At 40.7% G+C, this 14,870-nt stretch overlaps 1 protein-coding gene across 1 annotated transcript in view; it reads left to right on the top strand.

Moving 5' to 3' along the window:
- The first annotated feature begins 1,640 nt into the window (after positions 1 to 1,640).
- The window catches only part of ouro1.S (ouroboros 1 S homeolog), a 31,578-nt gene continuing 18,348 nt past the window's right edge, over positions 1,641 to 14,870 (top strand). The window contains exons 1-7 of the mRNA XM_018250333.2: positions 1,641 to 2,323; positions 4,753 to 4,964; positions 7,247 to 7,307; positions 8,154 to 8,249; positions 9,536 to 9,712; positions 10,930 to 11,055; positions 13,677 to 13,790. Of these exons, the coding sequence (XP_018105822.1) occupies positions 1,685 to 2,323; positions 4,753 to 4,964; positions 7,247 to 7,307; positions 8,154 to 8,249; positions 9,536 to 9,712; positions 10,930 to 11,055; positions 13,677 to 13,790 (1,425 nt within the window). The 5' untranslated portion in view covers positions 1,641 to 1,684. The remainder of the gene's footprint in view (positions 2,324 to 4,752; positions 4,965 to 7,246; positions 7,308 to 8,153; positions 8,250 to 9,535; positions 9,713 to 10,929; positions 11,056 to 13,676; positions 13,791 to 14,870) is intronic.

Below are 14,870 nucleotides of genomic sequence, written 5' to 3' on the forward strand. Positions count from 1 at the left end.
CAGATGCTGCACAAATGTCCCTGACTAGGGTGTAACTATAGGGGAAGCAGACCCTGTGGCTGCAGGGGGGCCCAGGAGGTATAGGGGCCCCATGAGGCCCTAATTCATATAGAAGTTAAATAAATATTGGTAAAATAGGTCAACCTCTAGACATTTTGGGGGCCAAAAAAATATATTTGCTGTGGGACCTATTAGTATCAAATGAATACCAAAAAGCTAAACAGCTTAGCGTTGGTTGAATGTAGGATGTTGTAGTTTGATCATGGCTGGATGGGACACAGGTAAGAAGAACTTCCCGGGTCTACATGGATGGTATATTGTATCCCCGGTTGGGACTGTAACTTTTAACACAGGTGAAAGTAATTCACTGATTCGACATTACCTATTTTAAGGTTAACCTTCCTGTTTTAAAGCACATTTTTGCTTAAAGGTTTGGTTCACCTTGTTATAAGTTAACTTTTAGTATAATTCTAAGGAACTTCTTTTTTTTATTGTTTTTCAATTACTTGCCTTCTTCTTCCAGCTTTCAGATGGGGGTCACTGACCCCCATCTAAAAAAAACAAATGCCCCTAAGGGTAAGGACACATAGGCAGATTCGGGGAGATTAGTCGCCCCAGTGACAAATCACTCTTCTTCGGGGCTACAATCTCCCCGAACTGCCTTCCTCTACCTTCCCGCCGGCTATAATGAAAACTCGCGGAGCTTTGTTTCCTGAAGTCTTCCGAAGTTTCCTCGCGAAGCTTGGGATTTTTCATTATAGCCGGCGAATCTGCCCGTGTGTCCTTACCCTAAGGCTACAACATTATTATTATTGCTACTTTTGATTACTCGTCTTTCTATTCAGTCCATCTCCCATTCATATTCCAGCCTCTTATTCAAATCGATGCATGGTTGCTAGGGTCTCCAAAGCGGAGAGCTGCTAAACAATAACTCAAAACCACAAATTAAAAAAAATGAAAACCAGTTGCAAAGTGTGGGAGAATATCATACTCTACCGCATACTAAAACTAAATTTAAAGATGAACCACCCCTTTAAAAGCAAACTCCACCCAAAAACTGTTTGTTTATATTTTGCATAATGAAAGATTTGTAATTCTAAACAATGTTCCAGTATATCTCTTGTAAGTGTAACTGCCATTGGAAAACAGTATTTGTGTAGCCCCTTCTGTGTTCTGTCTCTGATTCTGTAACAGAAATCAGTATCCAGGTAAGCTATTCATTTTGTAGCCTCCCTATAAAATAACCTACGTGGCAAAGCTACACTTACATAGCTGTAGAGTTATAGGGAGCCTTAGGAGCATCCAATAAAGAATGATGCTGCTGTGAATAAAATGCTTTTTGCAAGCTGGAACATTGTCCAACCTTGAGGCAGACTGAGAGCAACGCTATAGCTCAAGGCCAGATGCTCCTATTTAGATTGTGTAGAGCAGCATTTTCCTAATTCTTGAAGCTGCTTTCAAGCCCCAGTCCATTGCTGTTAATTAGAACCCCCCAGGCCAGCAGCGCGCATTGGTTTGGAGTTTGCATCCAGAAGGGACATTTTTGATGACTGGATGAAAAAGCGTTTGGGCCAATGAGAAGGTGAGTTTGTGCGTCTGTCCTGCACCTTGTAGCACAGGTACATAAAGGGATGGAGTTGTTCAACTGACTTTGTCTCTGGAGAGTGAATTATTGGCCGAAACGATGACTGAGAAGCAAGTGAAAGCGAGTAGCTCCGCCGTGCGCTATGGCGCATCCTATGGAAGCAACAGGATCTTCTCTTCAGGCAGAAGCGCTAGGGCTGGTGGATTTGGGGGAGCATTTGGTGCTGGGGGATTCGGGGGAGCATTTGGTGCTGGGGGATTCGGGGGGATTGGACTCTCCAGAGCGGCTGGACTGGGTGCAGCAGCAGGTGGTGCAGGGTTTGGCTTCAGAGGCGGATTGGGAGGAGGTTTTGGTCTAAGAGCCGGAGCCGGTGCAGGGTTAGGAGCAGGATTTGGAGCCGGATTTGGAGCCGGTGCAGGTCTGGGATTAGGTGGCGGAATTGGAGGAGCAGGGGGTAGATTTGGAGGTGCCTATGGTGCCTTGAGAGGCCGCCTGGGAGGTAGAGGTTTTAAAGTAGGAAGCTATGGAGTCAGCCCAGCCTTCCTCTTCAGCGCTAAAGCTGGCCCTGGTGGACTAGGTGGACTAGGTGGTCTCGGTGGTGGGCCTGGGTCTGGCCTCCCTGACATCCCCTCCATTGACCCCTCCCTGCCTTCTGTGGACACCGTGCAAGTGACTCGTTTGAAGGAAAAGGAAGAACTCCAGAACCTCAACAACAAGTTTGCAGCCTTCATTGATAAGGTAGGTGGGCACAGGTGGCTCCCCAAGGGAAGCATGAGGGCTTTCACTCAGGATTGGGCAACCCTGCAGGTTCCTAATGGATGGTCACCAAGTGTTCCAGCAAAACTAGGACAGTTGCCTTTATTTTTAATAACTTACATTCAATTTTCTATAAGTATTCAGAAGTAAATTGGTTAGTAATAGGTTTAGATGTCCTCATATTTGTGTTTTGAAGCTGACTGAAGGCAAACATGGTCACCTGAAGGTGGAATATTCATCCAAAAGCTTATTTTAACCTACACTTTGCACCAGTAGAGTATCCTTGTTTTACCCATCAAAATATAACCATAAATCACTCTGTAAACTCACAACTGTCCATCAGAACATGTAACCGGGGGTTGTGTGCGGTTTATTAATGTAATTAAACTTTCTTCTCAGCTGCCTGCCTATTTTATCTAACGAAAATTCTGGAGGTACATGCTTAAGATCTAAGTTAATTTGTGCTATAACTTTGATATGTGTCCAAATGGAATACTTTACAGGAATATAAATTATTGTCCCTAAACAACTTTATGGTGTATTCTTTATCTTGATATGTTTATATATTTTGCAGTTTGTTGAATTTGTCCTATGCCAACAAATCCCAATTATAATATGATATATGTGTACTCTGGGGTTTAGCCTGTGAGTGGGCAACATCTTTTGTAGGGTTCTGAAATGCACTGACCTCTGATATATTAATACAGTTTAGTTTATATATGGAATGCATCTCACATATGGCAACTGAGTAGGGCTATATAACTGTATGTTATGGCTGCCGTTATACACTGTGACCTGAATGATGGCAGGGAGTTTTCTTTGGAGAAGTTTCTGACTCCCTATAAAAAGTTTCATCACTTTTATTATTTGTCAACCAAAAACAACTTTTTTTTTTTTTTTTAAGCTAAGCCCATGTACAGGTGCTAAGGTAATGCCAGGTTTGTAAAATTAATTTATTGACAAAGGCTAGAAAGTCCCTTATATCATTCGTAATTGTGTAACTAGGGGATACTGTCAGCAGGGCCGCCATCAGTAATCACAGGGCCCCATACGAAAACATTTCCTGGACCCCAGGGCTACGCCCACCACAAGCCCCACCTACAGGTCCGCCCTCCCCACCCCACAGGTCCACCCCCCACCACATACTAATAAAAAAAAAAATTGGTGGCTATGGTTCCCACATGTTAATAAAAGAATATTGGTGGTCAGGGCCCCCCCCCCATTGAAAAAAACATTTGTGGTCAGGGCCCCCCATTAATAAATATTGGTGGCTAAGACCCCACATTGGGAAAAAAATTGGTGGCCAGGGCCCCCCACGTTATAAGAAAATTGGTGGCCAGGGCCCCCCGTAAACGTCCATGTAAAAAAACTTGCCCCCCCAGACGTTTAAAAGAAATTTGGTGCCCAGGGCCCCACCACACAACAGGGACCACAAAGGTTTACCTTTAGGGGGCCCTGCCATGTTACACTTACTTCATTAGTGTGGCCCACCTGCTGTCAGTGAGCTGCCAACTACAGAAGGGAGGTGGGGAGCACAGGCGGCTGCATGGTGATTGGATGAGCTGGAGGAGAAGTTCAAACCTCGGCTATCCAATCCCTGAGCAGCTCAACCGGGACTTAAACTCAGTGACCAATAAGGGGAAGCAATGGACAGAAGATACCTCCCCTTGTGCTCCCGCCCTGCCTTCCCGAAGTCAGCAGCTCTCAGAACCTCCTGAAGGCTGCCAGTCCACATAGGGGCTACATAGGGGCTACCAATGGCCAATTGCAGCCCATATTTTGGACTTTTTGCAAGCTTATGTTGCTCTCCAACGTTTTTTAATTCATGAAATAGTTTCTGAAATAATCAGGTTTTTCTTCTCTATCACTCTCTTGGCATCTGTTTCGGAAGCAGGTCAGATTATTTTTAGAATTTTTTTTATTTTAGTGCACTGTATGATTAAGCTTATATTAAAATTATCATAATTGTTCCCCTTTAATAGTAAGGATTCCACGATTCAGCATCTTGCAAAAGTGTAGGAATTTAGTTATCCCTCATACAAAGTGGTCTCTAAAGAGGTGTTTTTTGCTGTGGAAACTCTTTTAGGGAGCCGCATGCAGATCCTCTCTTGTAATTCAAAAAGAAATGGTGCTGTTACCTCAAACAAACTGCGAAAAAACTTTTTAGTCGAAAACCATGTGATGCACCTCCGCCGTGTGTGCTGCTGAATATATCCACAAAGTTCACAAGGATCGACCCAAACTGCAAGATTAACTGCTCAAGCTTCAGTGTTTATTGTTTAACACAACATGTTTCGAGTCTCGTGCGACTCTTTGTCAAGTGTGGACACCCTGCTTTAGGGTGCAGACGTCACAATGGATTTATGTGCATACACTATATTAACTGGAGCTACACATTCTCTTCTTCCAAGGTCCGCAGTTTGGAGCAACAGAACGCCATCCTTAGAGCTCAGATTTCCGTGTACAACAGGAGTGATGCAAGTTCGCCAGCCTCCCCCTCCATTGTTGCCACCACTGCTGTTGCTGGTTACAAAGCCCAGATTGAGACCCTGAGCCAAACAAAAGCAGCCATACTCTCAGAAATCGATCACTACAAACAGATAGTCGAAGAAGTGCAAGCGAAGTAAGTTTCACTGTTCCAAAGATACCCGTACCTGTCCCATAGAGTGCAGATAACCCTAAGAGTTGAGCATTCTTTAATAGGAAGTTGAGCTTTTTATAGTACAGGTATGGGATCTGTTATCCGGAAACCCATTACCAGAATGCTCCGAATTACAGAAAGGCCCTCTCCCACAGACTTCATTTTATTCAAATAATCCAAATTTCTAAAAATGATTTCCTTTTTCTCTGTAATAATAAAACAGTAGCTTTTTCTTAGCTTTTAAAAATTCAAAATTTTCGAGTTTATTTTAGTGTAATTTGACTAGAGAATGTTTTTAAAAAAATGTGAATTTCAAAATTGACCATGTACCGTCCCTTTAAGAATTTAAATTCAACTATTCGCCATCTAAAACCTGCCGAATTGGTGTTTTAGCCTATGTGGGACGTCCTACAATCATTTTGGAGTCGTTTGGTGGACTCCTGAAAATCAAAATTTTTCCAAGAGACAAAACTCGAATCAAATTTGATTCAAGTATGTGGGTCTATCCTATTCGCTCCAAAAATATTCTTTTTTAAATAAATTTTGATTGGTTGTTTTTTTCTGAATTTCAAGTTTATGGGAGTTTTTAGAAACTCCCATGAACTCGAAATTCGACCCTTGATAAATCTGCCCCTTAATGTTTACATGATTTTCTAGACGATATTCGAGAATTCGAATATCGAAATGTATCATGTACTGTCTCGACTTCGACCATTCACCATCTAAAACCTGCCGAATTTCTGTTTTAGCCTATGGGGGACCTCCTAGAACCTATTTGGAGTCAATTGGTGGACTTTGAAAAATCAAAGGGGTTTTTTATGGAAAAACTTTGAATCGAATTCGATCGAATGCGATGTTACTTCGATTCGTACAATTCGAATTCAATCGAAAATGGACTTATACAGCCAAAAAAAACATTGATTTTTTTTAAATAAATTTCGGTTGATCTTTTTTAATTTGAATTTGAAGTTTTTTAAATTGGAAATTTGACCCTGGATAAATCTGCCCCTAAAATGTATGAAGATCCAACTTAAAGAAAGATTCATTATTCGGAAAGCCCCAGATCCCGAGCATTCTGGATAACATGTCCCATACCTATACAGTGATTAATAGCGACTCCCACACTTGTCCAGATCTATAGCAGGGGGAAGGCACCCCAGCAGGGAAAGTATTGTAGATATCTAGGCAGATTTCAGACACAAAAAACATTTGTATTTTCTGACCCAAATCTACCCGATCTGCACACTGACAGGTGGATGCCATTCTTTCCTGTCTCTGGGTTTCTGGAAAGGAATCTGCCTTTTTCTCTTCCGGCATTTTTCTTCCAGTAGAGGAAATTTATAGGATTAGGATTAAGGGGGTTATAGGAATAGGATTAAGGGGGTTATGTAATAAAAGCTACAATCGCCTGCCACAACCAATTTGCAGATACATAGCATTTGCTGGTCACCTATTTGAAAGGGTTGTTCACCTTTAAATTAACTTTTGGTATGATATAGAGAGTGGCATTCCGTGACAAGTTGTAATTGGTTTTCATTTTTTATTATTTGTGTGTTTTTTGTTTTTAGTTATTTAGCTTTTTATTCCGTAGCTGTCTGGTTTGCAATTTCAGCAATCTGGTTGGGGCCATATTCCCCTAGCAACCTATTCCCCTAGCAACCATGCATTGAATTAAATAAGAGACAGGAATATGATTAGGAGAGGTTGAAATAGACAGATGAGCAATAAAAATTATCAATAACAATATTTAGCCTTACAGAGCATTTTTTAGATGGGGTCAGTGACTGCCATGTGAAAGCTAAAAAATTCAAATAATGAAGACATTAGCCGTGGTATAACATACTAAGATTTAATTTAAAGGCGAACCACACACATGTGTGTATGTGAAAAGGAATAGTGATTTTTCTAGTTGGCGAAAAATTTGCGAAACATCAAAAAGTTTGCAAAAGTTCGAAAACACTTTTTGCGCGTCTTTTTTATACCTGATTTTTTTTGATGCGCGAGGCTTAACGGATGGTGAATTTTTGCTGCTGTTTCATTGAAACACGGAAATCTGCTGCGAAACTTACCATGGCGAAATTATTTTCTCATCGCTAAAAATGAACCTTACTTAAAGGGCCCCCAGTTTTGTATGAGCATTGGATACAAGATACCTTAAATTATATGAAAGAACTGCTGCTTGTAGTTTCCCTTGCTCGGCACACTGTCCCATTTCTATGGGTGAGAAAAAATCTAACTTCCAATTTCTCCTGGAAACTTTGCAGATTCGATGAAGACAGCGACTCAACTAAGAACTTGGAGAGTGAATGGACTACTCTGAAAGAGGTCAGTGTATCTATTTATTAAACAAACACAATAAAGCCGACCTTCACCAAACAGCACTGTTTATATAGTGAATAAATTACCCCCTCTTGTAAATTATAAGGATATTATAAGTTACCAAGGAGTTTTATGACCATATAAAAGCAAGAGGCACTCTTGGAACTCCGAGGTAATTTCTAATATCCTCATATTTTGCAACAGGGGGTACTTTATTTATTATAATACACAAGTTTCAGTGAGTCATGTGACAGAAATGACATCACTACTCACCGTTTATAACTGATGACATCAGAACTCACCGTTTATAAGGATATAATTTACAAGATATTCATGGCTTTTGTGAATTATATATATTTATACGGAAAGACTCACACACCAGTCCTCATCACTACTAGACACCTCTGAACCTAAAGCTTCAGCCGGGTGCACTATTCCATCGATCAGCCCAAAGCTTCACTTCTTCATCTACTGATGAACCATATTTTCTGCAGACTATATTTTCTAACAAGACAGAACATCTTCTATCTAACTGGATTTCAGGGTGATCTATCGGAACCAACCCTGAAGGTTGAATAGTATGGTTGAAATCAGCCAAATATGGGAATAGATGGTCAGCTTCAGAGTGCAGGAGATCTTTAATTCTTAAGCCATGTGACACAAATGACATCACTAAACACTGATTATAATTTTTCACATCACTAATCAGCATTTTTACTTACACGGCTTTGGGTATTGTATTGGTGTATTGCGAAATGTATGTTTTTGTTGATAAAACACTAGAATAAATAAGCAGTTTGATGTATAGACCAAACCTCACTGTAGTTCTTGCTCTCTCCAATTCTCTTACAGGACGTGGACCATCTGTATTTGACAATCTTTGATTTGCTGACAAAACTATCTGGAGTTGAGGATCAGATAACCCTTTCCAAGCAGTTATATGATGCTGTAAGTATTAGGGCTGGAAGGTGACATGTCCCAACAGGAGAGGTTACAGTTCAGGAGAGTAGATACAAAGGAGCACAGCCCATTGGGCCAGACCGATGTCACATGCACACGGTCAAGGGCTTAGTTAATTTCATTCCTTATTTGGATTTTCTTTCTAATTAAATGGCTGGAAATAAATGTATCATATAATAATCCAAGATACTTTATGATGAGAATTTACGGCCATCTTTAAAAATGAACCTGCCTGAGGTAAAACCTGATCTTGTAGAAGGTGCCAACAGAGGCCTCCAGTGAAGTCTATTGCAGTGACAATAACGAGTATGTTTCAAAGTCACCAGTGCTTTTCTGTTTTCTCTCATTATCCTAGAAGCCATGATGCAGAATTAGTGGGCTGGGCTAAACGCCATCCCTATTTTGATAGAGTTCCTGATTGGCTTCCCTAGCTGGGGTGGTACAGCTGCAATACTTCCAGCAGCCAATCAGTGGATTGTTTTTACCTAAGTGAAGCACAGGCATCACCTGATCTCCACCATTTTCTCAATAATTTTGATTGGACAATGCAGTATTAGCTAATAACCCAAATACAAAAAGACCTGCTCTTCTTGTGGTCAGCCCAAATAATGAAGCCTTGGTCATCACTTATGTGTCCATGAAACTACATTTTCAGCCCCACTGGATCAAATAGGTGGATAGTATATAAATATATTCCAAGGGGTTTATTTATCAAAATATTAAAATATCTAATTTATTTCTGAAATATACTCCGACCAAATCCGCACGGGTTATTTCCCCTTATTTATCAAAACATTTACCGATCTTTTTCATATTTTAGCCTTAAAGCCGCAAAATCTTCGGATCATTGTACAAAACCCAGCACAGATCAGGATATCTTCGGGACTTCTCCCATTGACTTATATACAACCTGATTTTTTTTGTAAAAATAGTAAAAAAACTCATTTCAGACTCAAATAAATAAATAAGTATTGGCGCACAGCAGCCGTCCTGGATGATCCAGGAGAAGACTACAGTTTTGAGTGGTGCACAAAAAGTGTTCCTCCTGGACAATCTCTGCAAAGAATTCAGTATACCAGAGATTTTTATTCTAAATCCCAGTATAGCTAGGTATGAATTAAGATATAAATGTATTATTATTTGACATAGAGAACACTTGCAGGTTGCTTGATACCCATCCTTGTGCAATGCCCAGTATGAGAATTTTGCCAAACCCAGGGGTACTGTGATGCTCTTTTCTTGTTCTTGACCCCAATGTGTTTGCTCCTGAACAGAAAGTCAGAGAAGTGCACACTCTTGTCACCAGTGGCACCAAAGCCGCCATCTCCATCTCTTTTGATAACTACGCACAAGCCGCAGATCTAACATCAGCCATCTCAGACATGAAAGCGCAATACGAAGCCCTGGTTGCGTCGACAAAGCAGGAAGCTTTCTCAGTGGCTGAGAACAAGGTAAGATGATGTTTCTGCACCTTTTATTGGTTTATAGACTTTAAAGGAGCAATTCACCTTTAAGTATGTTATAGAATGACCAATTCTTGTAATTACTTTTCATTGATTCCAATTTTTCTATACTTTTTATAGTTTTCTTTAATTATTTGACTTCTTCTTCTTCATTCATTATTTACTTCTTCAAGCTTTAAAATGGGTATTGACCCCAGCAGCTCTGTGAAGCTTTCATTTTATTGTTACCTTTTATTACTTACCTTTCTATTCAGCCATCTCCTATTCATATTTCAGACTCTCATTTAAAGCATGGCCTGGTTGCGAGGGTAATTTGCTCCCTAACAACCAGATTGCTTTTAAAATTCCCAAATGGAGAGCTGCTCCATAATTCAAAACCCACACATAATTAGAGATAAAGGCCAAAGGGAAATTGTCTATCAAACATTATACATTATAAAAGTAAACAAAAACCCCTTTATTGATTCTAGTCTACTGCACAACTCAAATTATAACAGATTCAGTGACCTGAATTCATCTGATTATTGGTTGTTCCAAAAAACATCAATGGCAGAAAATTAGTGTTAATCCCAACTGTCCTTTAGTCCATAATATATCTAGGAAAGCAAATATTGACTCCGAATTTCAGCCTAGCTGGGCCTAAGGGCAAGGCCAGACATGTCATTTTTACGTTGCGTTTTTAAAAAAGCTCAGTCGGGCGTAAATACGCCACATCAACATGCATTTTTCAGCACGTAGGTTGTTCTCGTTCCCCATAATTCTGCTGGCTAGAAAAAGAAAAGCTATTTAAAAATAGAAAAGCTATTTACATGCAAAATGGAGCAGGAATGATCGTCAATACGCAACGTAATTACTTCACCCACATGAAGTAGAGCTGGAAGAACGGTTACTTTCCATCCTGTGTTTATCATGCATGATTTATTAATCATTTATGATTTGTGCCCTTATTCGCTGGGTGAACACCCTCACTGCCAGTTCATCTGTAGAAGGCAGCGGCTGAAGGATACTGTCCCTTGTCCCAGTGTCAGGACAGGATAGGTTTAAAAGTTTCATCCAGGAAGTCAGACTTTCAATTTCACAGCAGATTTTGGGAGTCATGGGCTGCACAATCCTTATTTTTTTATTCTGAAGGAGAGGGTTCTCTTCTCTCTTCTGTTTATTAGTTGTTTTCTATTCAAACGGGACATTTTCTTTGATTCCAAAAGATCGTTATGGCATCGGGTTCTACACAGTCATCAGTCCAAGCCCTGATATCATTCAAGGAAGAGTACAGGATGGTGAAATTCCAGGTGGAATCAATACAGCGTGAAATCGAACGTGTGAAATCCCTGGTGAGATAATTTATAGATATTTTATATTTAAGCATTTCATTTACTTGTATTGTGTTATTTCTGGTCAGTGTCGGACTAGGAATAAACCTGGACGGCCCTGGTCCTTGCAGGCTTCTCTGACCCAAACTCCTCCAAACTCAACCAGTCATGATCACTTACTGTATATACCCATGCTGCCCTGTCCCCCAGTGAGAGCGGACATAGACGAGTAGGGATCTGGTGCCGTAACTACAAGGGGATCAGATTGCACCCATTAGGGTCCACCAGAGATACCAGACATGAAGTGCACAGAATGGATGTCCGAATTGAAGAGACTTCCACAGCATGTGTTTCAGTTGGGGAGGGGGCAGATTGGGAGAGGGGTGCAGTTAATTGGGCCTGTGGTCCCCTAGTTACACTGCTGTAGGGAGCTGCTATACATGAGATTGCAACACATCATTTTGGGTCTTATTTGGGGAAGGTGGGTTAGGGTCAGTGCATGTGTCAGCACATCTGGGTTGTCGTTTGGTCAGCAGTTCTCGATGGGCCCAAGGTGCCTAGTCCAATGCTGACTGGCAAAAACCGCTGGCTGAAAATACAATAAGTAGGACAATGTAGGGGTTGCGGTTGCATAAGACAGATAATTGTAGGGAAGAATGTGAGCCATATAGATTTTAGATTTTATAGAAAAACCTTGTGGAGTAAATAAGTCCAAAGCAAAAGTCCTTATCAAAATAAACCACATCAAATGATTTTTGTTTGCTAATACACGATAGTACAAGTATGGGATCCGTTATTCAGAAAGCTCTGAATAATGGAAAGACCGTCTCCAATAGACTCCATTTTATCCAAAAAATCCAGATTTTACAAAAAAAAAAATATTTTCTTTTTCTCTGTAATAATAAAACAGTAGCATGTACTTGATCCCAACTAAGATATAATTAATCCTTTTTGGAAGCAAAACCAGCCTATTGGGTTTATTTAATATTTACATGATTTTCTAGTAGATTTAAAGGGGACCTGTCACATAAAAAGCTATAGAATAAAAGTCATTTTCAAATTAAACATGAAATCCAAAATCTTTTTTTTTATTAAAGCAGTCATAGTTGTTGTAAACTCATTTAAGAATCTCAGCTGTCAATCAAATATTACCTGCCCCTCATCTATGCCTTCCAGCACTTCCTAGATGTCACTTCTCTCCCCACATTCTATTCACCGTTTAATTGTGTAACCAGTGGATGGGGATGGACATCGGGTCCCCCATTCTGGTGCAAAAATAGGATTTTAAGATGATGTAAAGGCTTAATAAAAGTGTCCACCAAATCCTTGCTATAATTATAAGTTTCCAGACCAAGAGAAACTAGATTCAAATAATTTATATAGTACAACTAAAGTTCATTCTGCTTGACTAATGTGATAAAATGGGATTGGGAATAATTTTTTAGGGTGACGGGTCCCCTTTAAGGTATGAAAATCCAAATAAAGGAAAGATCCATTATCAGGAAAACCACAGGTCCAGAGTATTCTGGATAACAGGTCCCATATCTGTAGTTACAGTATATACAAGTATGGGACCTGTTATCCAGAGTGCTCAGGACCTGGAGTTTTCCAAATAACTGATCTTTCTGTAGTTTGGATCTTCATACCTTATGTCTACTAGAAAATCATGTAAACATTAAATAAACCCAATAGGCTGGTTTTGCTTCCAATAAGGATTAATTATATCTTAGTTGGGATCACGTACAAGCTACTGTTTTATTATTACAGAGAAAAAGAAAATCATTATTTGGATAAAATGGAGTCTATGGGAGATGACCTTTCCGTAATTCGGAGCTTTCCGGATAATGCGTTTCCGGATAACGGATCCTATACCTGTATTAAAATTCGTGATAAGTGTTATACAATGTTATAAACATTAAAAACAAAAAAAATTTGGTTTTATTTTGCTTTGATCGTTGTTGTTTTAATGAGCCAATGGGTATTTAAACGCTTTTCTCTACTGTGGCTTATTCAGCTCTGTTTTCTACTGAAATACTACTCCAGTCTAGTTATTCTGCTCCTTTTTTTTCTGTCTATGCCTTCGAGGAAACGATTTATGCATATTCATTTGTGAGCATGTAACATGATAGCGAGACGCTCCGTTTTCCTTCGTTTCCTTCAGATCCATCATGTAACAATGCCTGAGGGGTGGGCTTGTTCCCTAAATGTCCATGAATATGAAAGGCCTATGAATATGAGAGGCAACTTCGGGCGACTATAGAAAACGCATCACAGGCGACTTTTCATTATAGCCTATGGGAAAACATGCTGAGGCAGTTCGGGGAGATTGACGCTCAGAAGACGAGGCGATTAGTCGCCAGGCGACAAAATCTCCCCGAATCTCCTCGTGTGAACTAATCCTAAATCATGACAGATGCCTGGTGTGTCTATTCATTCCAGGATTTCAATTCACAGTTAGGTTTGTTTGTTCCGTACAATTAGGACATGATAAATTGCAGACCACGAACATCCCAGAAGGTAATGTAGCTTTAAATACCACCAATTTATGTATTGATTGTGTTAAGCTGTTGTACCGAGATGACCATAAATCACCTAATTTCGTCTCATATTTAAGTGCCTGACTTTTTTTCCTTGTGTTGCAGAACATACAGCTGGAGGCTCAGGTCTCAGAAGCAGAGGCCAGCACCGGCAGTGAATCAGACACATATCAAGAACAAGCCATCGCTCTCAAGGCGCAACTTGATGACATCAGAAAGGTAAGGAGCACTGCACACAGGTGGCACAAGGAGAAGGAGAATCATATTAAATATCTTCTCTCTGGTTTAATTCCTCTTCCTCTTACCATGAGATTAAAGATGACACCTCTATGGGCTAATATTTAACAAATGTATCATACCAACATGGGCCACCGTTGGTTGACGGCATGGGCACTTCATTTTACACATGGTTGCACACGATTGGTTTGATTCTGCAGTTTGATGCTTAGTCGTGTTACCCATACCAACCTGAGTTGTCACTGATGAACAGTAGAAAAGATAAAATAATGAGAGCAGAAAACCAATGATGTCACTGATGTAATAAAGCTGAAATAATCAAAGCAGACCACTCATAGGTTGCTGTGGGTCATAATGGTAGACAGGGTCGGACTGGGCTGGTGGGACGACAGGATAAAACCCAGTGGGCCCCATCGGCCCAGACTTGATCCCAGTGGCCAATTGATCAATTGCCTGATCTCCATGTCAAACGCCCAAAGATATCAGTAGGTGCACACTGGCATGGGGCAGAATGAGGTTGCGGCAGGGGCAGAGGGACCATCGGGTGGTGGGGGCCTTGGGGGAGGTGTGGGCCCCTGATATGACAGCCCCCATGGACTCAGACAAGTGGCGTAACTACAGAGGAAGCATTGGGGCCCAGGAGGTATAGGGGCCCCATGAGGCTCTAATTAATGAGTAATTTATATATATTGGTAGAACAGTACAACCTCTAGAGAGTTTGGGGGCCCCTCAAATTATTTTGCTGTGGGGCCCAGTAACATCTAGTTATGCCACTGACCCAGACCCCACCCCCAGTCTGACACTGATGGTGGAACAAACTGATCATGTTTGATAATAACCCTATAAACCAACCTCCACCAGGAAGCCATTCTGTCAATTTAGCTGTACTGGGGGCAGGATGGTCCTTCAATGAGATTAAAGGTGAGGAGATCAATGAGTCAATATTGAACACATATATCCTACCATAGTTGAAAATGGGCCACTGTTGGCTGATGGCGTGGCAACTTAATTTTACACATGGCTGCACACGATAAGTTTGGTTCTGCCCAACCCTTAGCCATG

The sequence above is a fragment of the Xenopus laevis genome, chromosome 2S, assembly GCF_017654675.1.
Source record: "Xenopus laevis strain J_2021 chromosome 2S, Xenopus_laevis_v10.1, whole genome shotgun sequence".
In the NCBI taxonomy this organism is placed as follows: Eukaryota; Metazoa; Chordata; class Amphibia; order Anura; family Pipidae; genus Xenopus; species Xenopus laevis.